At 32.0% G+C, this 23,038-nt stretch overlaps 1 protein-coding gene across 2 annotated transcripts in view; it reads left to right on the top strand.

Annotated features, from left to right (window-relative positions):
- LOC143075300 (mitochondrial 10-formyltetrahydrofolate dehydrogenase-like) overlaps positions 1 to 23,038 on the top strand; it is a 46,039-nt gene that overhangs the window by 11,901 nt on the left and 11,100 nt on the right. For both annotated transcript variants that reach the window (XM_076250681.1, XM_076250675.1), the window contains exons 2-20: positions 663 to 804; positions 1,209 to 1,443; positions 3,615 to 3,780; positions 4,988 to 5,092; positions 6,024 to 6,113; positions 6,976 to 7,110; positions 11,313 to 11,441; positions 11,926 to 12,011; positions 13,043 to 13,190; positions 13,953 to 14,072; positions 14,300 to 14,362; positions 14,700 to 14,764; positions 15,073 to 15,223; positions 15,795 to 15,865; positions 16,396 to 16,501; positions 16,904 to 17,085; positions 17,349 to 17,448; positions 18,291 to 18,389; positions 19,013 to 19,178. In XM_076250681.1, coding sequence (XP_076106796.1) covers positions 678 to 804; positions 1,209 to 1,443; positions 3,615 to 3,780; positions 4,988 to 5,092; positions 6,024 to 6,113; positions 6,976 to 7,110; positions 11,313 to 11,441; positions 11,926 to 12,011; positions 13,043 to 13,190; positions 13,953 to 14,072; positions 14,300 to 14,362; positions 14,700 to 14,764; positions 15,073 to 15,223; positions 15,795 to 15,865; positions 16,396 to 16,501; positions 16,904 to 17,085; positions 17,349 to 17,448; positions 18,291 to 18,389; positions 19,013 to 19,178 — 2,344 coding nt within the window. In that variant the 5' untranslated portion in view covers positions 663 to 677. The remainder of the gene's footprint in view (positions 1 to 662; positions 805 to 1,208; positions 1,444 to 3,614; positions 3,781 to 4,987; positions 5,093 to 6,023; positions 6,114 to 6,975; positions 7,111 to 11,312; positions 11,442 to 11,925; positions 12,012 to 13,042; positions 13,191 to 13,952; positions 14,073 to 14,299; positions 14,363 to 14,699; positions 14,765 to 15,072; positions 15,224 to 15,794; positions 15,866 to 16,395; positions 16,502 to 16,903; positions 17,086 to 17,348; positions 17,449 to 18,290; positions 18,390 to 19,012; positions 19,179 to 23,038) is intronic.

The following is a 23,038-nucleotide window of genomic DNA, read 5'->3' as shown; positions in this document are numbered from 1 at the left end:
GATCACACATCCATGGGTCTGGATCCCATCTTCTGGGGCCTAGTCTCTTCATAGACGCTGTGATTCTTTCTTGGATCATATGATTACCATTTGATATATGCTGCCTCGAGGAAGATTCCATATTTGGACACATTTGTCTAATAAGAAAATTCATATAACTGGCAGAAAATTTCAAAACTTATACAATTTACTCCCTAGTATTGAAAGCCAGCTGCTATCCAGTGGCGAGGCTGATAGTGAAATTAACAAGCACAGATACTCACCCACATACCTCACTCATCACACAATCAATACAGCATACACGATCTTTTTGTTTTTTTAAATGTAAAGTCATATTGCATGCTTATATGGATTTTTTGTATAGCATTTTGCTTTGATTACAGCTACCAAAAATGGAAAGCAGCTGTTTAAAAACATTCTGAAAAATCTTTTAAGTTTTTTCAGAATACCATAATTTAAAGGTGTCCATTTGTTATCATGGTCATTGAGGTTTAAAAGAAATTTTATGAAAAGTACCAAATAAAAGAACAAAATTTAATTTTCACTGGTATTGGGTATGGTTCAAATCAAAGTGTAAAACAAACAACCATATATATCAGCTGAATAAATCATTATATTTTTTCTCTTAACTGTAAAACAGTTGAATATGTTCTTAATTGTAGTCATGGTACGACAAAATGAGGATTGCAATAATTGGACAAAGTATGTTTGGAGCGGATGTTTACAGACTCCTCCAGAAAGATGGCCACCATATTGTAGGAGTGTTTACTGTACCTGATGTCAATGGGAAACCTGATCCTTTGGGTAAGGAAGAGATAATTATTAACAAGCATTGGGTATTACTTGTGGATATGTATAGATTTTCATTGGTCGTCTCAACAAGATTGATTTTCTCCCTTGAGCCTGTACTGCGAAAGGGAGAAAACAATTGAGTTGAGGTGACCAATGATTATCTGTTTATTGCTGTTTCTTGCTATTTTACATATGACGACATTGTTAATTACTTTGACAACATGTCTGCCCTTAGTTTCTAGTGATCAATTTTCATATCACTCTACTGTGCTGTGAAATTGTCCAATAAACAGAAAGTTGAAAGGGATTGTCAGATCCTTGTATGCAGAGTGGAAAGAGGATCTGTATTTTAAAGTTCTGTATCTGAAAAAAATCAATTGCAATAATTAATTACATTTTAATATTCTGTCTTTCAGCATTAGCAGCATCAACTGATGGCATACCTGTCTTTAAATACAAACGATGGCAGTTAAAGAAACAGGCAATATCAGAGGTCTTGGAGGAATACAAGTCGGTAAAGGCAGACCTCAATGTTTTACCATTCTGTTCACAATTTATACCTATGGATGTGATCAACTTCCCAAAGAGCAAATCTATTATCTACCATCCCTCTATATTACCTAGACACAGAGGAGCCTCAGCCATAAACTGGTATGGAATCTATCAATTAAATATATATACTATGTATAAAAATGAAGATGCGGCATGATTGCCAATGAGACAACTATCCACAAGAGACCAAATGACACAGAAATTAATAACTATAGGTCACCTTATGGCCTTTAACAATGAGCAAAGCCCATAAACATATGCCAATTTGATTTAAGTCTTATCTTGACCTGCTCATTTATGATAATCTGCTGTTGAGTACCGGTACTTATGATGAGAGAAAGAACCACTCTGTGCCAACTCTCTCCATGGACATGTAGTGTATTTGTTTTGCATTTTACATTTAGATGGAAAGTTTAAAATGAGACATTTTCTCTGATTTCAGGATAAAATTAGATGAAATAGTGAAATTCTAACTTGTAACCCAGTGCATTCATTAAGACCTGGTACCCGGTACTTTTACCCGCCTACGGAAGCGTCTGGTACCGGCAGAAAAAATAAAAATACAAAAAAAATAATGTGTAAAATTCTTTTGAAGATCGTTCAAATCTAATTTATTTCTTTCCTCAAGAGATAATCTCCGTGTACGTCGTTCATGTGTATTTTATAGGTGTCTTCGTCGAGGTCCGCGTTAAAGTATAGATCTATCTGCCAATTTAGGCACACCTCCAAAGTAGGAGAAGTGATAATTATAAACCACGTGTCTGTGTCTGTGTCTGTATCGTAAGAGCGCTTTAAAATGGGACGATTTAGCAGTATATTTTCAAGCGACAAATTGTTGATGAATTTAAACAACAACAGCAATACTTATGGCTAATAAAAAAAAGGCAGCTTGCATCACAGATTATTTTATGAATAAAAGGTTTAATAAAGGTGAACATTCTATGGAATTCAGAAAATCGTTAATTGTATCAAATCAGTTCGTTTCCCGTTGGACGTTGTCACTGATCTCCGTTTTCTCGATATGTGTTCTATGGTTGTGATTTAAATAACTGCTGTCTGCAGGAAATTTTTAGTGTAAAACTTCGTGAAACATAACTGTTACGTTTACAAAATATAATATCTGACGAGATTTAAGACTTTTAAAATTAAAAAAAAAAAGACAGCTCTGAAGAAGTGAAAAAAAACCCCAACATTTTTACTAACACAATCACCCCTTTATCATGTTTATATAAGTTAAGTGAAAGTTAATACTTGTTTTTTATCTGACCAGAACAATCATCACAACACTTAGCGTATATCAAAAACGTTTGTTTGCTGTTTTGCATGAGAGCATGTTAATTTAATAAGACCCGGTATACTACAATGTTTGTAACTTATGAAATTTCTTTTACAATATTGAACAAATGCAAAACATTTAATAAAAGTATAAAAACAAACAAAACATTTAAACAACATTTCACATGAAACCCCTGCAGTGCATTATAGGTCATACATATTTTATAACTGATTACAAAATAATTATAAGCTATGTATTTTCAGATAAATACTCAAGAAAAAAAAACACTTCAGTGTTAACTTACCCAAAATTGAAGCAAATATTACAGACTTTACCCTATTTTTTAAAGTAAAAAATTAAGGCTGAAATCCCTAAAATCCAGGAGCTTCCGGGGGGGCTTTGCCCCCCTGGCCCCCCTACCAGGGCTAGCCCTGGACCTAATGGGGGCCTTAAGCGACCCCCAGACCCCTCGCCGTTTGGGTTTGGTTCCTCCTATAATCTCAAAGGTACCTCCAGTCTAAAAAAATAATGAAACCCCTGGTAACCTTTCTTCAATGAAGACCTAAATCAGTAACTAAAGAAATACAAAAATAAAACCCAACAATCATGTTTGATCCAGGTAATCATGATAATAAACCACATGCAGTGAATAATGTAATAAAAAATGGCAATCAGACAAAAAAATTCTCGCACTTGATACATCCCGGTATGGCATCTTTGCACTAGAATATCAGCTGAGAACTAATGTAGAAATTTTAAGTAAAAAATCATGACAATAAAAAAACATTTGTTATGGGACAGATTATGCAAAATACAAAGAAAACAATTGTAAGAATCAGTCATTTTTATTGAGCTACAAAACAGGTACATTTAACATAGTCTGTTGCTACTTGCATAGATTGTATGCACCTACAAGCAGTAATGGTTCTCCAAACACTGCAGACAATAAAGTCTATGTTCCTTTAATGATTTATGCATAATTTTTTGTTAATAGGACATTGATTCAAGGAGATCCCTCAGCAGGTTTCTCAGTGTTCTGGGCAGATGATGGGTTAGATACAGGACCAATCTTACTCCAGAAGAAATGCTATGTTGCACCAAACGACACAGTTGATTCAATTTACAATAGGTTCTTATATCCAGAAGGAGTCAAAGCTATGGTAAGATATGAATTTTCTTATGTTTTTCGACAATTCAGAATTTTCTGTATTTTTAGCTCACCTGGCCCAAAGGGCCAAGTGAGCTTTTCCCATCACTTTGCGTCCGTCGTCCGTCGTCGTTGTTAACTTTTACAAAAATCTTCTCCTCTGAAACTACTGGGCCAAATTAAACCAAACTTGGCCACAATCATCATTGGGGTATCTAGTTTAAAAAATGTGTCCGATGACCCGGCCATCCAACCAAGATGGCCGCCATGGCTAAAAATAGAACATAGGGGTAAAATGCAGTTTTTGGCTTATAACTCAAAAACCAAAGCGTTTAGAGAAAATCTGATGAGGGTAAAATTGTTTATCAGGTCAAGATCTATCTGCCCTGAAATTTTCAGATGAATCGGACAACCCGTTGTTGGGTTGCTGCCCCTGAATTGGTAATTTTAGGGAAATTTTGCTGTTTTTGGTTATTGTCTTGAATATTATTATAGATAGAGATAAACTGTAAACAGCAATAATGTTCAGCAAAGTAAGATTTACAAATAAGTCAACATGACCGAAATGGTCAATTGACCCCCTAAGGAGTTATTGTCCTTTATAGTCAATTTTCAACAATTTTTATAAAATTTGTAAATTTTTACTAACATTTTCCACTGAAACTACTGGGCCAAGTTCATTATAGATAGAGATAATTGTTAGCAGCAAGGATGTTCAGTAAAGTAAGATGTACAAAAACATCACCATCACCAAAATACAATTTTGTCATGAATCCATCTGCTTCCTTTGTTTAATAGTCACATAGACCAAGGTGAGCGACACAGGCTCTTTAGAGCCTCTAGTTCAATCTTTATTTCGCAAATATTTAAAAAAATTGGGATGACTGTTTATATGATTAAAAAATAAGCTGGTAGAAAAATTACAAGTCTGAAATTATGTTAAAAAAACCCCAGGTACCTGGTAAACCTGATGGGATAAATGAAAAATTATAATAATTTATTTTTTTTTCATATTTATGATGTTCTTCAAAATTAGGTCATTATATTTGTTACTTGTGAATAATGATATGAATTTAAAATTTTTGAAAGACCCTTACACATGTTTTTCACTTAGATTTAGATATATTCAACGCAGAGTTTTATCATGTTTATTGCCTGTTACAAAAATGTAAAATAGATTCTTGATTTTTTGAATTAATTTTTCCTGTAATGTTTCTTAGGGAGAAGCTGTGAAAATGATTACTGAAAACAGAGCACCAAGTATTGTACAGTCAGAGGAGGGAGCTACCTATGATGCCATGCTGAACAAAAAAGCACTAACAGAGGTAAATATGGTCATAAAAATGCCTCATTATCACCTTGCTTACTTGTATAGATAGTTTGGGAAGGAAAATACATTTTTGCTGTCAGTGGTTGTTGGGCCTCTGTGGCTGAGTGATCAAGTAGTCCAACTTCTGTATGACTAGCTTGTCAACATTGATGTGAGTTTGAACCCCTCACATTGCAGGTGTAATGGACCAATCTTAATAAACTAGGATTGTCGATTTTCAAAAAGAAAAGTTTGTGGTTCCCTCCTGGCACTCTGGCATCTTCCACCAATAAAAACTGGCAGACACGAAACAGCCATAAGTGCTGAAAGTGGCATTAATGAAACACAAATCAATCAACCCAAGTGGTTGTCTCCCTTGGAAGTGTTCATAGATCTTCCATTAAAGTTTCCTTTCATTCTGCAAAGATTAATTCTATAAGATGATTTGTTATTATTATACCTATTAAGAAGATATTTTATTAAAAAGTACATACATGTAGTTTATGCTTAATCAATCTGTTCTTGCAATTATGGACTAAGGGAGATAATGTCATGAATGTTTAAGTGTGCAATACACAATTAAAATTTTGAATTTGCAGAGAGAAAAAAATCACTGCTCTAAATTGAGATTAGCACATAAAATTTATGTTATTGTTTCAACTATTGTAACTAAATTATGATGATTATATACCTCAGATACAGTCTAGATGCATCTTTGGACTCATAACGCTGTTAATGTAAAGCTCAGCCTTATTTTCATGATTCAAGAGAATATCTAAAATATGAGATGTTGTATGATTGTCAATGACAAGTTTCAACAATATTAGTGAACCAATGAAATTGATATGTTGTATAAATTGAGAAACACTGGCATTTCTCATTCAATCTGGAAGTATTCATCAGTCAGGGAGATTAATAATTTTACACAAACTATGTTATTTTTTTAGATCAAATTTGACCAGACAGCACAAGATGTGCATAATTTCATAAGAGGATGTGACAAGGTTCCAGGAGCATGGGCTACAGTTAATGGACAGGTAAAGTATGCATATAGCAGTTTTGTTTAATAGTTATCAAAGGTACCAGGATTATAATTAAGTACGCCATACCCGTCTACATAAGACTCATCAGTGACGCTCATATCAAAATATTTATAAAGCCAAATAAGTACAAAGTTGAAGAGCATTGAGGACCATTTAAATTATCTTTGTTTATGTCGAGTGGATATCAGTGAAACAAGTGAAAATTGTGAGATGTTTGAGTTCACCTATAGTCAAAAGTGAAAAATGTATTTGAGTTAAATTATGTTAATGAAATAAACAAACTAAGTTATCGTAGTATATACTCTCTGACCAGGCTTTATTTATAAATGAAAAAAAAGTTTGAGCCAAACCAATTTAGTTGATTGGCATGTATATGATGTCATAGTAATGGATATTCCTGAAAATGGTTAAATACTATGTCAAAACTAATTTTGCAAACAATTTAGGTTATTCACCCCAAGAGGTAGCTAAAATTAGTTGGTAACAGTATTCACTTCAAATTTGTAATTGACTTCTCCTCAACCATTAAATGGAATTCAGATATGAGGATCAAGGATATGAAATTGTGGGCTTTTTTTTCTGGTCTTTAAAACTGTAAGCAGTCTATTTTCTTGATAAAGTTATATTAGAAATGGTCAGCTTTTTGTATGTTGTTTGTTATATATTATATTGCTTAGGTCAGAAATTGACAGAAAATGAAACATCATAAGTGAATTATGATCATTATGAACAATCAAGAAAAAAAGAAAGATAGATAGCTTATACAAGAACAAATATCCCATTTGGAAAGGTAAATATATTAAAAAAAAAGAATTTAAAGACAATCATAATTATGTAAAGTTTTGTTTTATTTCAGAATGTGACTTTGTTTGGTTCCCGAGTGTGGGATAGAATTGAGCCCAGAGGTACCAGTGTAGAAGTCAAAGGATCCAGTAAGCCTGGTATTGTACATAAATATGGACTGGTGTTGTTTGGTAATGATGGCAAAATGGTAGGTTTTGAATTTGTAACATTTTACAGGGAATTTTTTGTCACTCGTCTTTACTGCTTTATGATGTTGATTATGGAATGATAGTTAAGATAAATATATTCTGCTGTGCCTACCCTAAGTCAAGGATCTGGTTGTTGAAGTCTTTTCATTTTTTAGGTCACCTGGCCGGAAGGGCCAAGTGAGCTTTTCTCATCACTTGGCGTCCGTCGTCCTTCGTCGTTAACTTTTAGAAAAATCTTCTCCTCTGAAACTACTGGGCCAAATTTAACCAAACTTGGCCACAATCATCATTGGGGTATCTAGTTTAAAAAATGTGTCCGGTGCCCCGCCCAACCAACCAAGATGGCCGCCATGGCTAAAAATAGAACATAGGGGTAAAATGCAGTTTTTGGCTTATAACTCAAAAACCAAAGCATTTAGAGCAAATCTGACATAGGTAAAATTGTTCATCAGGTCAAGATCTATCTGCCCTGAAATTTTCAGATGAATCGGACATTCCGTTGTTGGGTTGCTGCCCCTGAAATGGTAATTTTAAGGAAATTTTGCTGTTTTTATACGACCGCAAAATTTGAAAAATTTTTCGTCGTATATTGCTATCACGTTGGCGTCGTCGTCTGCGTCGTCGTCGTCGTCCGAATACTTTTAGTTTTCGCACTCTAACTTTAGTAAAAGTGAATGGAAATCTATGAAATTTTAACACAAGGTTTATGACCACAAAAGGAAGGTTGTTATTGATTTTGGGAGTTTTGGTCCCAACATGTTAGGAATTAGGGGCCAAAAAGGGCCCAAATAAGCATTTTCTTGGTTTTCGCACTATAACTTTAGTTTAAGTTAATAGAAATCTATGAAATTTTGACACAAGGTTTATGACCACAAAAGAACGGTTGGGATTGATTTTGGGAGTTTTGGTTTCAACAGTTTAGGAATTAGGGGCCAAAAAAGGGCCCAAATAAGCATTATTCTTGGTTTTCGCACAATAACTTTAGTTTAAGTAAATAGAAATCAATGAAATTTAAACACAATGTTAATGACTACAAAAGGAAGGTTGGTATGATTTTGGGAGTTTAGGTCCCAACAGTTTAGGAATTAGGGGCCAAAAAGGGACCCAAATAAGCATTTTTCTTGGTTTTCGCACCATAACGTTAGTATAAGTAAATAGAAATCTATGAAATTTAAACACAAGGTTTATGACCATAAAAGGAAGGTTGGTATTGATTTTGGGAGTTTTGGTCCCAACATAATAAGGGGCCCAAAGGGTCCAAAATTAAACTTTGTTTGATTTCATCAAAATTGAATAATTGGGGTTCTTTGATATGCCGAATCTAACTGTCATGACTGTGTATGTAGATTCTTAACTTTTGGTCCCGTTTTCAAATTGGTCTACATTAAGGTCCAAAGGGTCCAAAATTAAACTTAGTTTGATTTTGACAAAAAATGAATCAGTTAGGTTCTTTGATATGCTGAATCTAAAAATGTACTTAGATTCTTGATTATTGGCCCAGTTTTCAAGTTGGTCCAAATCGGGGTCCAAAATTAAACTTTGTTTGATTTCATCAAAAATTGAATAAATGGGGTTCTTTGATATACCAAATCTAACTGTGTATGTAGATTCTTCATTTTTGGTCCTGTTTTCAAATTGGTCTATACTAAAGTCCAAAGGGTCCAAAATTAAACTTAGTCTGATTTTAACAAAAATTGAAATCTTGGGGTTCTTTGATATGCTGAATCCAAAAATGTACTTAGATTTTTTATTATGGGCCCAGTTTTCAAGTTGGTCCAAATCAGGATCTAAAATTATTATATTAAGTGTTGTGCAATAGCAAGTCTTTTCAATTGCACAGTATTGCGCAATGGCAAGAAATATCTAATTGCACAATATTGTGAAATAGCAAATTTTTTTTTAATTAGAGTTATCTTTCTTTGTCCAGAATAGTAAGCAAGAAATATCTAATTGCAAAATATTGTGCAATAGCAAGATTTTTTTTTAATTGGAGTTATCTTTCTTTGTCCAGAATCAACTTAAATCTTTGTTATATACAATATACAATGTATATTCACTTTTTACTACCAACTGATAAATTAAAATAATCTTTACCATTCAGTGATAACAAGCAGTTTTTTTACATCTTAATATTTTATGATGTATTTAAATGAGTAGTTATTGTTGCAAACTCCATTAGAAATTTTAATTGAGATTAGTTTTGGAATAAGGGAAAGGGGGATGTGATTAAAAAAATTGGGTTCAATTTTTCTCATTTGAAATTTCATAAATAAAAAAGAAAATTTCTTCAAACATTTTTTTGAGAGGATTAATATTCAACAGCATAGTGAATTGCTCTAAGAGAAAACAAAAAAATTAAGTTCATTAGAACACATTCATTCTGTGTCAGAAACCTATGCTGTGTCAACTATTTAATCACAATCCAAATTTAGAGCTGAATCCAGTCCATACTTGCCCCAACCGTTCAGGGTTCAACCTCTGCGGTCGTATAAAGCTACGCCCTGCGGAGCATCTGGTTGGTTATTATCTTGAATATTGTTATAGATAGAGATAAACTGTAAACAGCAATAATGTTCAGCAAAGTAAGATCTACAGATAAGTCAACATGACCAAAATGGTCAGTTGACCACTTTAGGAGTTATTGCCCTTTATAGTCAATTTTTAACCATTTTTCGTAAATCTTAGTAATCTTTTAGAAAAATCTTCTCCTCTGAAACTACTGGGCCAAATTTAACCAAACTTAGCCATAATCATCATAGGGGTATCTAGTTAAAAAAATGTGTCCGGTAACTCGGCCAACAAACCAAGATGGCCACCATGGCTAAAAATAGAACATGGGGGTAAAATGCAGTTTTTGGCTTATAACTCAAAAACCAAAGCATTAAGAGCAAATCTGACAGGTAGTAAAATTGTTGATCAGGTCACGATCTATCTGCCCTGGAATTTTCAGATGAATCTGACAACCTGTTGTTAGGTTGCTGCCCCTGAATTGGTAATTTTGAGGAAATTTTGCTGTTTTTTTGTTATTATCTTGAATATTATTATAGATAAGAGATAAACTGTAAACAGCAATAATGTACAGCAAAGTAAGAACTAAAAATAAGTCAGTATGACCAAAATAGTCAATTGACCCCCTAAGGAGTTATTGCCCTTCATAGTCAATTTTTAACAATTTTCTTAAAATTTGAAGATTTTCAATAACATTTTCCACAGAAAGTACTGTTATAAATAGAGATAATTGTAAGCAGCAAGAATGTTTAGTAAAGTAAGATCTACAAACACATCACCATCACCAAAACACAATTTTGTCATGAATCCATCTGTGTCCATTGTTTAATATTCACATAGACCAAGGTGAGCGACACAGGCTCTTTAGAGCCTCTAGTTTGTTATTGTTTTGAATATTATTACAGTTAGAGATAAACTGTAAACAACAATAATGTACAGCAAAGTAAGACTTAAAAATAAGTCAACATGACCAAAATGGTCAATTGACCCCCTAAGGAGTTATTGCCCTTTATAGTCAATTTTTAACAATTTTCATAAAATTTGTAAATTTTCACTAACATTTTCCACTGAAACTACTGGGCCAAGTTCATTATAGATAGAGATCATTGTAAGCAGCAAGAATGTTTAGTAAAGTAAGATCTACAAACACATCACCATCATCAAAACACAATGTTGTCATGTGTCCATTGTTTAATATTCACATAGACCAAGGTGAGCGACACAGGCTCTTTAGAGCCTCTAGTTTTTTTCATCTATAGAGCGTTTGGTGTTATCAATCTCTGCTGGTCTATTCCAAAGCAGGGTTCATATTCATAACACAATAATATGTTCTAAATATAAGAATATAATATTTGCCACTGGACTTAAGACATTATTTCATTATCAATGTCATCTGACATCATACATGTGTTACTCTTTAGATTACATCTAGCATGAAACTCAATATTTGTTGTATGGTATGTATAGGTCTTTTCATGATAATATGCAGGTGGTCTAAAGATCAGCTGTCTGCAATTCATCAGAAACTAGTTAATATTCATTTGTAACATGTAACAATTTAATGTTTTTCCATTTTAGCACTTTGTGAGGGAGGGTCTATTGTTTTCATATATGCAAGTTGGAAACCGCAATTAATGCAAAACTTCATTGAATTTTAATTACATTAGTTATTGATGATTTGACATTTTTAAAGGTTAATGTCAGCCAATTACAGTATGATAATGGAAAAATGATCCAGGCTTCTAAGTTTGGTAAAGAAGACACATCTCAGTCTAAGATAGAAATCACATCAGAGGAAGAAGGAATGATTAAAGCAATGAAGGTATGAGTTACTCTTAGGTTTTAATGGTCATTTGTTCTTGAAGGAGGCACTTTGTTTTCTTTTGTAAATCTGTTAATTTGGTTGGTGGTAATTAGAAATTATCAGATTATGTATGATTAGTGTAAACAAGGGAGGCTATTGCATGTAGGGATCTCTTAGTAACATCTTTATTCCTGTGAAGAATCAGTGGTAAGAAGACAGAAGCAAAAGGATAATTGAGCATTACTTTATTGTTTTAAATTAATATTTATAACATAGTAGCTCACTGTCAGCTATGTAAAAAATACTAAAATAGGCTTTTGCTGTGGCATAGAGTTGGGGTTGGAGTCTAGAGCACTTTAATATAATATCTCAGGTTTTGGGGTTGAAGGTTTTGGATGAATCTAATCAAAATATGCCTCATGTTCTGTCAGTTGACATAAACAGATTTTGTTGCACAGTTATTGTGGTTAACTTAAGTTTTACACATTATTTCTGTTTTTAGGATATATGGAAAGGAATTTTGAATACTGATGTAGAAGAAAGCACTGACTTCTTTAAATCAGGAGCAGGATCAATGGATGTTGTAAGGTTGGTATATTGTCTGACATGTCAGAGAAATATATATTTTTGTATATTTAACATTGTTTAATTAAGGTGGTACCCAACACTTTAACTAAAATTAATTTGGCTGGTTTAATTTTCTTAAAATTTTGACAAAGTCTTTACTTGGACCCTTTTACAAAAATATAAAAATTTCAAAAAATTTGAACCAACCGTTTTATCAGAAAAATTACACTGGTTATATAGCAGTTTGACAAACACTTACTTTGATCATTGAGGACTTAATATTCCCTTAACAACACAACGTAATTAAAACGCTTAGCTGATTTCACAGAGTTATCTTCCCTGTAGTGTTAGGTACCACCATAATATGTCACTCAATTACAAATTCATTTTAAGATGAAATTTGGAATGGTTACTTAATATTATTTAGCTGGCATAACATGCATAAGACATTTCCAATTTTGTAAATTTAATTATTGTTTGAAGCTCTGTTATAAGACAATTTATACCAAACGATATGACGAAAAAAATTACAGAATTTTAAATTTTACGATTTGAAAATATCTTTGCTAATATAGTTCAACAGAGAACTTCAATTAAATCATTTTAAAAATTTTTTAATACTAATTTGACTACGTTTCTTCCTAAAAAAAATCATTTGTATTTATGTATAGAAATATTAACTCTAGAAATTAGAAGAATGTACATGTATATTCAGAATTTTTGCATGCATTTATTATTAACGATGTGAGAAGAATATTTAATGATATTTCAGGCAAAGCTGCATACAAATAAATGTAACAAAAAAGTTTTATTTAATTTCCCTAGAATTTTGTGTAAATGATTGCTATACCATCATTTATCTCCAATAACAAGTATAAAGTTTAAGTAAAAAAAATAAATACTTTGATGAGTTTTAGTCTTTCCATATATATTATTTTCAAATGAAATTTAATTTGTTTTTGTGTAGAGGGTTGTAGCAGAATTAAAATTTTCTTAATTTGAGTAAATTGCATGAAATACTGTTTAAATCATATTTTGATTAATTTACAAAGATTGATAGAAGAAATAAAACAGAAGTGTAATGGTGTTGCATTAGAAAATGAGGATGTGTACATGAATACTACATTTGAAGATCTGTCTAACTGCCTTGTCAAAAGAAATAGAGGAATAGATGATAAAGAACCATTAGTCTTTGAAGCTGTAAGTTGTTCAGTGTGAAATTCACTTTGGAATTCAAGTATAAGACAAAACAAGAACACTTCTGTTTATTAATTTAACAGATCCTATTTGGTATTTCTAAGAAAATGTTTTATCTTAAATTATTTGCCTATAGGTGATATCTTAAATGTGAGGCCACAATTAAAAATATTTTGGTTTGCCCAAACCCTTTCCAAGGTTGCGACAGTGGGTAGGTAGGTAGGCATTTCCTTTTTTTTTTCAAAAAAAGAAATTGAAGCATCCGGTGTTTATTAGTCTTCATGCCTATCTGATTAAAAAAAAACTTCTTTAAATCAGGACAATAAAAGAATTTGAGTAGGCAGCTTTTTTCTGGGTAGGTAGGGTTTGGGCAAACAAACCTATTCTTTTTTATGGCCTGACATTTTTAAGCTTTAGTATAAAAGCTACTGACAAAACTTGCTGTTGCTTTTAAAATATTCTCTTTAACCGTTAGTATAGATGCTGTTGTATAATAACCTGTATATGTTTAGTTTGATAGAACTGATTTAAATGCAGATCCTTTGTGCTCTGTTAACAATAAGCTAAAAAAAAAACAGTTCTTTTTTATGTTTTGATATGCATCAAATCAACCTTTGAAATTTCTGCATCTAAATTTTTAAAGATGTATACCATAAGAAAAAAAATGAAAATAAAACAACAGTGTTAGATCAGTGTAAACAAGCATGGACATAGATCTTTATTTCAATTATATTGCTCATAAAATAAATTAAAATTTTATTGTAGGTAAAGATGCATGTGAATGACATGGATATATCATTCCCACGACAACTGTTTATAGACAATGAATTTGTAGATGCCAGTTCTGGGGCCACATTCAATACAATCAATCCTAGTGATGAATCTGTAAGTTTATTGAGAACTTTTCTTGGTTTAATAGTCACTATTTTATTAATAGTTTGGTTGCAAATATTTATCAACAGCTGGGTGTGGTATTGTTCATTAAATTTTTGGTATCAATAATTAAAAGAGTTCATTATATAAGCTGTTTGCATCAATAATTTATGGGAAAAAGGTATACCAGTAGTAAGATTATGTTATTTACTCATATAATCTATCCTTTATTCAAACAGGTGATATGTAGTATAGCTAAAGGAACCCCTGATGATGTAAACAGGGCTGTTGAGGCAGCAAAGGTAAATAGTGTTATCTTCCATCCTAAAAATATGTTTTAAGATTCAACATTATTGTAAGCCTACTTATGTTTTTTCTTAATTGTTATATGCAATTTATTTAAAAAAGCAATCTGTTAAAATTGCAATAGAATGCTTAATTTTGATCAAACAATTAGAATTATCATTGTTTTTAGTTTGTAATGATATTTTGCTTCAATAAACTTCAGCTTTTCGGATGCTTATATTTTGCTATACTTTATTGTAATAGTAAACAATGATGTCGTCTTGGAAACAATCAATGAATTGTGACTGTCCTTGGAAGTTATGAGTTATAAAATTAATGTTTGACTAATTTTAGGTTGCATTTGAGGAAGGAGAATGGGGAAAGATGAATGCAAGAGATCGTGGAACACTCATGTTCAAGTAGGTAGATTGGGGTTATGAGGATGATATAAGGTGACCGGGGGAAAGAGGGGGAAATGCTTTTTTTTTTTTGTAAATTTAGGTTAAAATAAAAAAGATACCAAGGGAACAATCAAAAACTTTCACTTTAAAAGAAAAATAGACAAACTCAAAGCCAAATAAACAAACAACATTCCAGACATCACTATGCATAATTTGGCTACACAAACCCCTCTAAAAATGTTGGTTTAACTCTGGGGCAATATGCTGATTTATGATACTAATTCTATGCTTCAAAATGTGCATATACTGGCATTTTCTATTTTAAGATTAGCGGATTTGATGGAGCAACATCAAGAAGAACTGGCTACCATTGAAAGTATAGATTCTGGTGCTGTGTATACTCTGGCTTTGAAGACACATGTTGGCATGTCTATTACTACATTCCGATACTTTGCCGGATGGTGTGATAAAATCCAGGTCAGTGCTTGATTATACTCCAAACTACAGAGTTATGTAGAATAGGATGTTTGCTACCTGTCTGTCTGTCTGTCTGTCTGTTATTCTTTGTAGAGCCTTGATTGTTAGCAGTATATATTTTGTATTTGAATAATGAATAGATTCAATTTGAATGACAATAGTGTACAAAAATAAGTAGATATGATATGATAGCCATATGGGACACATATCCACCAAAAAAAGGCCGTGAAACAATGGAAACAAGAAAACCAAAGGTTTGATGTATTCCAAAACAATAAATGAAAAAACAAATATGACAAACATAATCCAACAATTAGTAACTTTGAATTTTACGCTTTTGATGATGAAGGAGTATATTTATTAGAATCTGTACTGTTGTTTACAAAAAAATCTGACTTTGTTGTTTTTGAAAAAAAGTTTATAAATTGTAAAATTATTAATTGATTGTGTAACCTTTCTTTAACACATGGATATGTCGGCAAGAAAACAACATATCTATTTTAAGAACTTTTTTATTTGTTACAACAATGACAATAATGCAAAGAATTAAATGTAAGCTATTTTGTTACAGGGAAGTACCATTCCAATTAATCATGCTAGACCAAGTAAAAATCTGACATATACCAAAAAAGAACCTCTTGGGTAAGTATCAATTCACCGTTTCAGAATCTAATGCATCCTGGATAATATTTTCAAAAATGTACACCAAAGCGTCCTGATTGGTTAAAAATGTCATAAACAATGGAAATTTAACCAATGACGTGACGTTATTTTCATTTTGGGTACGAACAATGAAATTACCCATAATGTTCAAGATTCTGAAACGGCCAATTGTTCATGGTTACAACTATTGTGGGTCATTTTTCTTGCTGGGCAAAACGAAACAATTTGGAAATAATTGAGGGGTCCTCAATTTTTAATTTCATGGCATTTTTACAACTACCATTTTTATGATCTGACAAATAGCCTTTTTCCAGTTATTTGTTTTATGTAACGTTTTGAGCCACAAAAACTCTGGAACAAAATTGTTTTGCAAAAATTGTGAAGATAGGACATGACTAATAAAAGCTTTGTAAGAGTAAGTGTAAATGGATTATAAATACATAATTTGTTTGTTGCTATGAGTATTTATTTAATTAAGAATAGAGTTGAAACAATTTGGTTTATTGTAGAGTATGTGCTATTATTACACCCTGGAATTATCCATTGATGATGTTGGCATGGAAAATGGCAGCATGTTTGGCAGCTGGTAATACAGTTGTCCTCAAACCAGCTCAGGTATGCTTTCTTTGCTTTATTTTAAGGTCACTTAGAGCATACATCTATGCTTTATTTTAAGGTCACTTAGAGCATACATCTTTGCTTTATTTTAAGGTCACTTAGAGTATACATCTTTGCTTTATTTTAAGGTCACTTTATTTTTGTAGTGAATTTGATTTTTTATATTACATTTTTTATCTAAAAAGTCATTACTATTCTGACATCATAATTTGTACAAAAAGCAAAAAAAGATAGAAAAAGGAATACAAATTTACAGATCAGAAAAAAGTCCTCTTTCTTTTATGGGAAATTGATTTACCTTTTATGATAAATTTTGATGATTGATTTAACTTGTTTGATTGATGTAGTTGATTTGATATAAACTTTTTAGTCTGTAAAATCTACATGATTTGTTTACAGGTTACTCCATTGACAGCATTGAAGTTTGCAGAACTTGTTGTCAAGGCTGGTTTCCCTCCAGGTGTCATAAATATCCTGCCTGGTCCAGGGTCATCTATAGGCCAGGCCTTGTCAGAACATCCACATGTTAGAAAATTAGGATTCACTGGATCTACACCTATTGGTAAAACAATCATGGAAAGGTAGGTTAGAGGTTATATATAATATAGTCAAGCTCTGACAGAAAACAAGGATTCACTGGATCTGCGCCTATTGTTTAGTTGATAAAACTATTGCTTTCATGAAATAAGTGAAATGTTAACTCTGGATAAAAACTTTTTAGGATCTATTCAATAGTGAAAGAATGGTTACAGTTTGTGTGCATTTTATCCTGCATATTCAGTAATATAACATTTATAGTTAGGAAAACTTTTACTTTGAATAAATATTTGAAATCTTTTTACAGTTGTTCGAAGGTGAATTTAAAGAAAGTATCTTTAGAACTGGGAGGTAAATCTCCTCTGATTATCTTTGGTGACTGTGATATGGACAAGGCTGTCAGAATGGTAAGTACTTATTATAAACATCAACCATTGCACAAGTAATCTTGATTGTAGTTAATTACTTTCATATCTGATAAACTTTGATAATCAACTTCAAATCAAATATAAGAAATGACCAAGTTTTAGCTTTCTAAAAAGCTGTAAACTGCTTCGCTCTATCCTAATTCAATGTAGTATGTGTGCATGTGGTATTTTTAGATAGTTGATTGATATAAAATGGACTTACTTTAAGAGTGTGCGTTATGAGTGTGCATCTCTGGAGGTGTGCCTAGATTAGGAGAAGTTATAAAGTACAGATAATGCTTTTTTGAAAATTTTATATAGGAACACTGTTTAGGAAAGCAAATAGTGCAAATTGCAGATTGACAAAGCAAAAAATTGTGTATTGATAATTGATATTTCAATATTGAATTTCAGTGTGCAATATATGCATAAAAAAACGAACGTAAATTAATGGCAGTTGATCGGAACTGATATACACATAGTTAATTTTTGGGCTTTTAATGACATATCCTGAATGAGAAAAGTCTGTAATTCTTTATCTCATTCGAACCAATGGCTGTTGCTGATTCTCAGCCGCATCATAAAGTAACCAATCAGTGATCAGTAATTATTTCAAGATGGCGTGTATGTCTACTGAAACTAATAGCTCCGCACCGTGATGAGAAGCAAATATGCTTTTGTCTATTTTATATGCAGAAATGCTGAAGCTTTGGATTTTATAATTTGTGAGCTGCAAGTAGATCCTATATAATTCATCTAACTATTTAGTTAGATATAGTTCATAGAAAAAATGAACAAAGAAACATAATTTTTTCAAAGAATAGTTATAATTTGTTTTACAGGGACTGAGTTCAGTCTTCTTTAACAAGGGAGAGAACTGTATAGCTGCTGGCAGGCTTTTTGTAGAGGAATCTATACATGATGAATATGTAGAAAGATGTGTAAGTTTCTTTTATTATTAAAAAATCATTAACTGTTTATTGCAATATTTGGTTAACAAAACTTTTCCGTATCACAGTTTGTTGGGAAGTTTTAACATAACAAGGATCTAAAATTGTTGTTATATATTGAAAGGCTTTCTCTTAAGAAGTAATCTTTAGCCAGAAATTATAAAATTTGTTGAGAAAAAGGAGCTCTTATTTTTTTTATATCTTTAGGGTTAAAGATATGTTTCCATTGTTTAAATCTTTTATCAAAAAAAATCATCAGGGTTTAATTAGATTTTGCAAAAATGTAGTTTAAGATATTGATGTACTTTATCAAGTTATTGCCAGCTAAGGAAAATGACTATAGGGAGATAACTCTGTAAAATCAGCTAAATGCTTTAGTTATGTTTATTGTTAAGGAAATATTAAGCTTCTCAATAATCAAAATGAGTGTTTGCCAAACTGCTATATAGCCAATAATTTTTTTTACAAGAAAGTGATTCAGATTGGTTCAAGTTTTTTAAAATTTTGGTAAACCAAGGTAAATATTTTGTCAAAATTGTATGAAAATTAAACAAGCCAAATTAATATTAGTCAAGGTGTTGGGTACCACTGTTACTATTTATTATTTACTGTAGGTTGCAGAAATAAAGAAAATGAAGATTGGTAATCCATTGGACCGATCAGTAGACCATGGACCACAGAATCATAGAGCCCATTTAGAGAAACTATTAGAATATTGTGATGCTGGTGTAAAGGAAGGTGCTACTCTGGTGTATGGAGGAAAACAATGTGATATGAAAGGTAGGAACACTTACTGATTCCATAGAGTAATTTATTTTTAGACATTACATGTATTTTTAGGTGATATTCTTATTCTAGTATTGTAAGAAATTTTAGCCAAAAAAAGTCTTAGGTTCCAACTTCTTTAGATAATTTTCATGATTTTTAGGAGATTGGTATGTTTGATTTTGACATCATTAAAAAACTCTTGAACTATCACACTATTCTCCAGATCAAATTTTAATGGCTCTTAACAGTACAATATTGTCTTAAAAAAAAATATGTAAGATGAGTGAAACTTATGTGGATAGACAAAAAGAGACTTTAAACAACTGTGATCACATACATTTTACCTTGTTTTTTAAAGGCAGTGCTTTAAGGCCTGACTTTCAAGTCATGAGGTTAATCTTTTCATACGCAATCTATGCAGGGGGTCTTTTGGCCAGAAAAAGATCCGGAAATGTTCGAATTTCTCCTCTTCTTTTTATGGTATGATATGGTTTTTGTTTCTTTCATTTACATTGGGGACTAAAGAAACGATCAGTGTGTATTGTTCGTTTTATAGAACTTGTTATTAATGTGTATTTTGCATTATAAGCAGTCAACCTGACTACAAACTATCATTATTTGTATTCCGTGTGGAAAGAGGTCGGGTCAATTTCGAGTGTTATCTGAGATCTAAAGATTTTTTTATTTAGTTCAGACGTTGATATAACAATAAAAAGTCGACTGAACATGATTAATATTGCATCTTCTATAATTCAAAGCGGAATTCAGTTTATAAACGAGAAACCGTAAAGCGTTTTCAATTTCGGTATTAGTTATGTATGTTGTCTACGTATTATCCTGGTTCCCGGTACTACGTTCCGGGTATTAGCTATTTGATATATCTGATGTGTAACATTACGATCAGGTACCAGCCAATCTACGTGTGTATGTGTACATGATTTCCCGCCAAAATGACCGACTTACAGCTATGGAAAAATAGTCCATAAGCGTTCCGTATAATGATATGCAAATTCATAATTAATCGTAACTTTTTTTATCTTTATATAATAAATATAACAAAATGGATTCCACAAAATTGAAAATAGCATTATTTTACGAGGATTTCTAATATTTTTTTCACTTCCGGGCGCAGTAATACGTATGTTTTGAAGGAGCTCGAAGAAATTGACAAAGTGAATTGAGAAGGAAACGGATAGATATACGTCCTTGCTATCAGGTAAAACAATTTAAATGTACAGAAAAAACACATTTACTTCACACAAATAGTACAGGCTTAAGCATTTTATTGTCTTATACACGACTGTAGTCTAGTGTTTAAACGACGGCGGTGACCTACAAGGTACGGGTCATACTGGGTCAAGTCTAAATATGTAAACATATCCACGTGCTATTAGGTAGAAAGCATCGTAATGCAATATCTGCAATTTTTTCCTCCTTTATACATCGTTTAACCAGATATATTTCTCTTTCAAATACACTTAAACACGGGTTGTATGTACGTATCTTTTCTAGTGTTTTCTTGTCCTTATTAAAGTTCATTTGTTGATGTTTAAATATTTTTGAACGACTGAACACAGGAGTGAATGAATGCAACAATGATATATACTGAAGACTTGGGCTGTACAATGATAGTGTACGTATATCATACTGATAATTATTCTAGCAGTAATTATGTTAATTTAGGATGTAATGACAGGAATTCATGAGCTATGCCTCAGGCTTTCTGAAAAAATATCAATGACAATGTAAACAGGAACAAAACATTGACACGAATGATGCTCTCTTCTATGTTATAGTTATTTAGGTATGTGTGTTGCACATGTTTCAAAAAAACTTAAGTTATAAAACTTTTTTTCAGGGCACAAACCCACTTTAAAGAGACTTGTCTACTGCCATACCAATCCTATTTTCATGCACCATTTGCAAGCAAGAGACTGAATGGTTTGCAAAATTAAAAATCAGGACGGTGTCCAATTAAACCAAAAGAACTAAACTGGATGAATATTGTAGGAGAAATCTAGAGGAAAGTTTTGATTTGTGAAATTGGTTTTCCTGAAAAGTCATTCATCCTAGCCTGCAGAAAGGAACTATAACTGTCCACCACCAACTGACGAGCTAATGTTGAGCTTCACATATGGAATTACTCAAATACCATCAATGTCTATGTTTTCAGCACAGATTTCACAAGTTATGACACAGCTGTGCTTTTTTTTTTATACCTGTTAAAGAGTTGTATACTAAATTTTATTTTTTTTATCAATAAATATATCTTGTGTCATTTAAGAACTTGTATTTTGCCAAAAGATGCATACTAGTGAATGGAAGTGGTGCAGTTCATTTTGCTTTGGTATATAGAATTGAATTACAATTGTTCATGTTATTGGAATGCATATAAAAATAAGGAGATGTGGTACAATGTATATACATGATATTTAGTGAGTTTATCAAGCAAAAGTGAATAAGAAATAGGTATAAGCAGTTTAATACAGGTACTACTGTACAATCTCAAACAATGAGAAAAACTCATACCGTAAAGAGAATTTCATATTTACAAGTAAGTTTTGTTTTTGCGTTGAATAATTTTCTTCTATTGTTTTAATTGCAAATATGGGAAGTGGTTAAAATGCTAATGAGAAAGCTGTTATGGCCACAGAGCCTTAATTGAAAACTTCTTTTTCATTCATACCGGTAGATTTTGCCTGGAGTTAGAAACATATCTGCCAACTTTTCAAAATGCACATGGGGGTTTTACGTGAAAGATGGTTCATATAGTCATACAAAACCTTCAAGGGGGCCTTCAAATGGAAGCAGGACAAGTCGCCCCACTGGCTAATCGCCCACTTTTAAAAAAAACGCCACAAACTGATTTATCAAATCGCCCCACATGTGAAATTGGTTAAATCATGTTAAATATTACTCCTGCCAACCCGCCCTACTTATAAAAAAACGGTAATATTTAGATTAATATATATATATATAATTAAAAATAAAAACTCGCACCACTTTAATGAAAACTAATCTACACAGAATACAAACAAACCGAAAATTTATTTAATTACTATTATTGATATACTGAAATTATAATTCTAAAAAAAAATGTATTGTTGAAGAATAACTAAGTTTTGAAGCTTAGTTATTTGCATAACAATTGAAAAGAAACCTGTTAATTGTATCATAATGCAATATAAGGAATTTAACTTATATTCAACGGGATAACATCTTTTTCCATAAGTGGGGAGAGTGGCAAGACCTTTTCAGCTTTTGGTCTTCTGTGCTGTGCGGCTTTGTGCCTTTTTCACTTTCGATCTTTTATATCTGGGCGTTATGTATTCGGGTTTAGTTTTCTGTAATTAGTTAATACTTCAGTTTCTTTATGTATATCTCTTTCATATTCATTTGATAAAATTTACTGTTTGCAATAGCATGAATTGTTCTATATAATAAGAATGTTCTTATCCCGGACATAAAAACAATGCCGTATTTGGCGAAACCTTTTCAACTTTTTATCTCCAGTGCTGTACAACTTTGTACTTTTTTCTCTTTCGATCTTTTATATCTGGGCGTCACTTGTAAGTCCTGTGTGTTTTTGGCGTATTGAATTTTAAACCTGATGCTTTTTGTTATCTATTAATCATGTTTTTCTTTGTCTAATATGTTCTCCTATTTATTTGTATTGTAGTCCTGTAATATGTTGTCATTTCAATGTTATATTTAACTTTGCCATTAAAGTGCGAGGTTTGGCATGCCACAAAACCAGGTTCAACCCACCACTTTTATTCCCTTTAAAAGTGTCCTGTACCAAGTCAGGAAGATGGCCATTGTTATATTATTGTTCGTTTCTGTGTGTGTTGCATTTTAACGTTGAGTCGTTT

Source organism: Mytilus galloprovincialis, chromosome 1 (assembly GCF_965363235.1).
Source record: "Mytilus galloprovincialis chromosome 1, xbMytGall1.hap1.1, whole genome shotgun sequence".
NCBI lineage: Eukaryota > Metazoa > Mollusca > Bivalvia > Mytilida > Mytilidae > Mytilus > Mytilus galloprovincialis.
The sequence above is the reverse complement of the archived record's forward strand: the minus strand, read 5'-3'. Positions and strand labels throughout refer to the sequence as shown.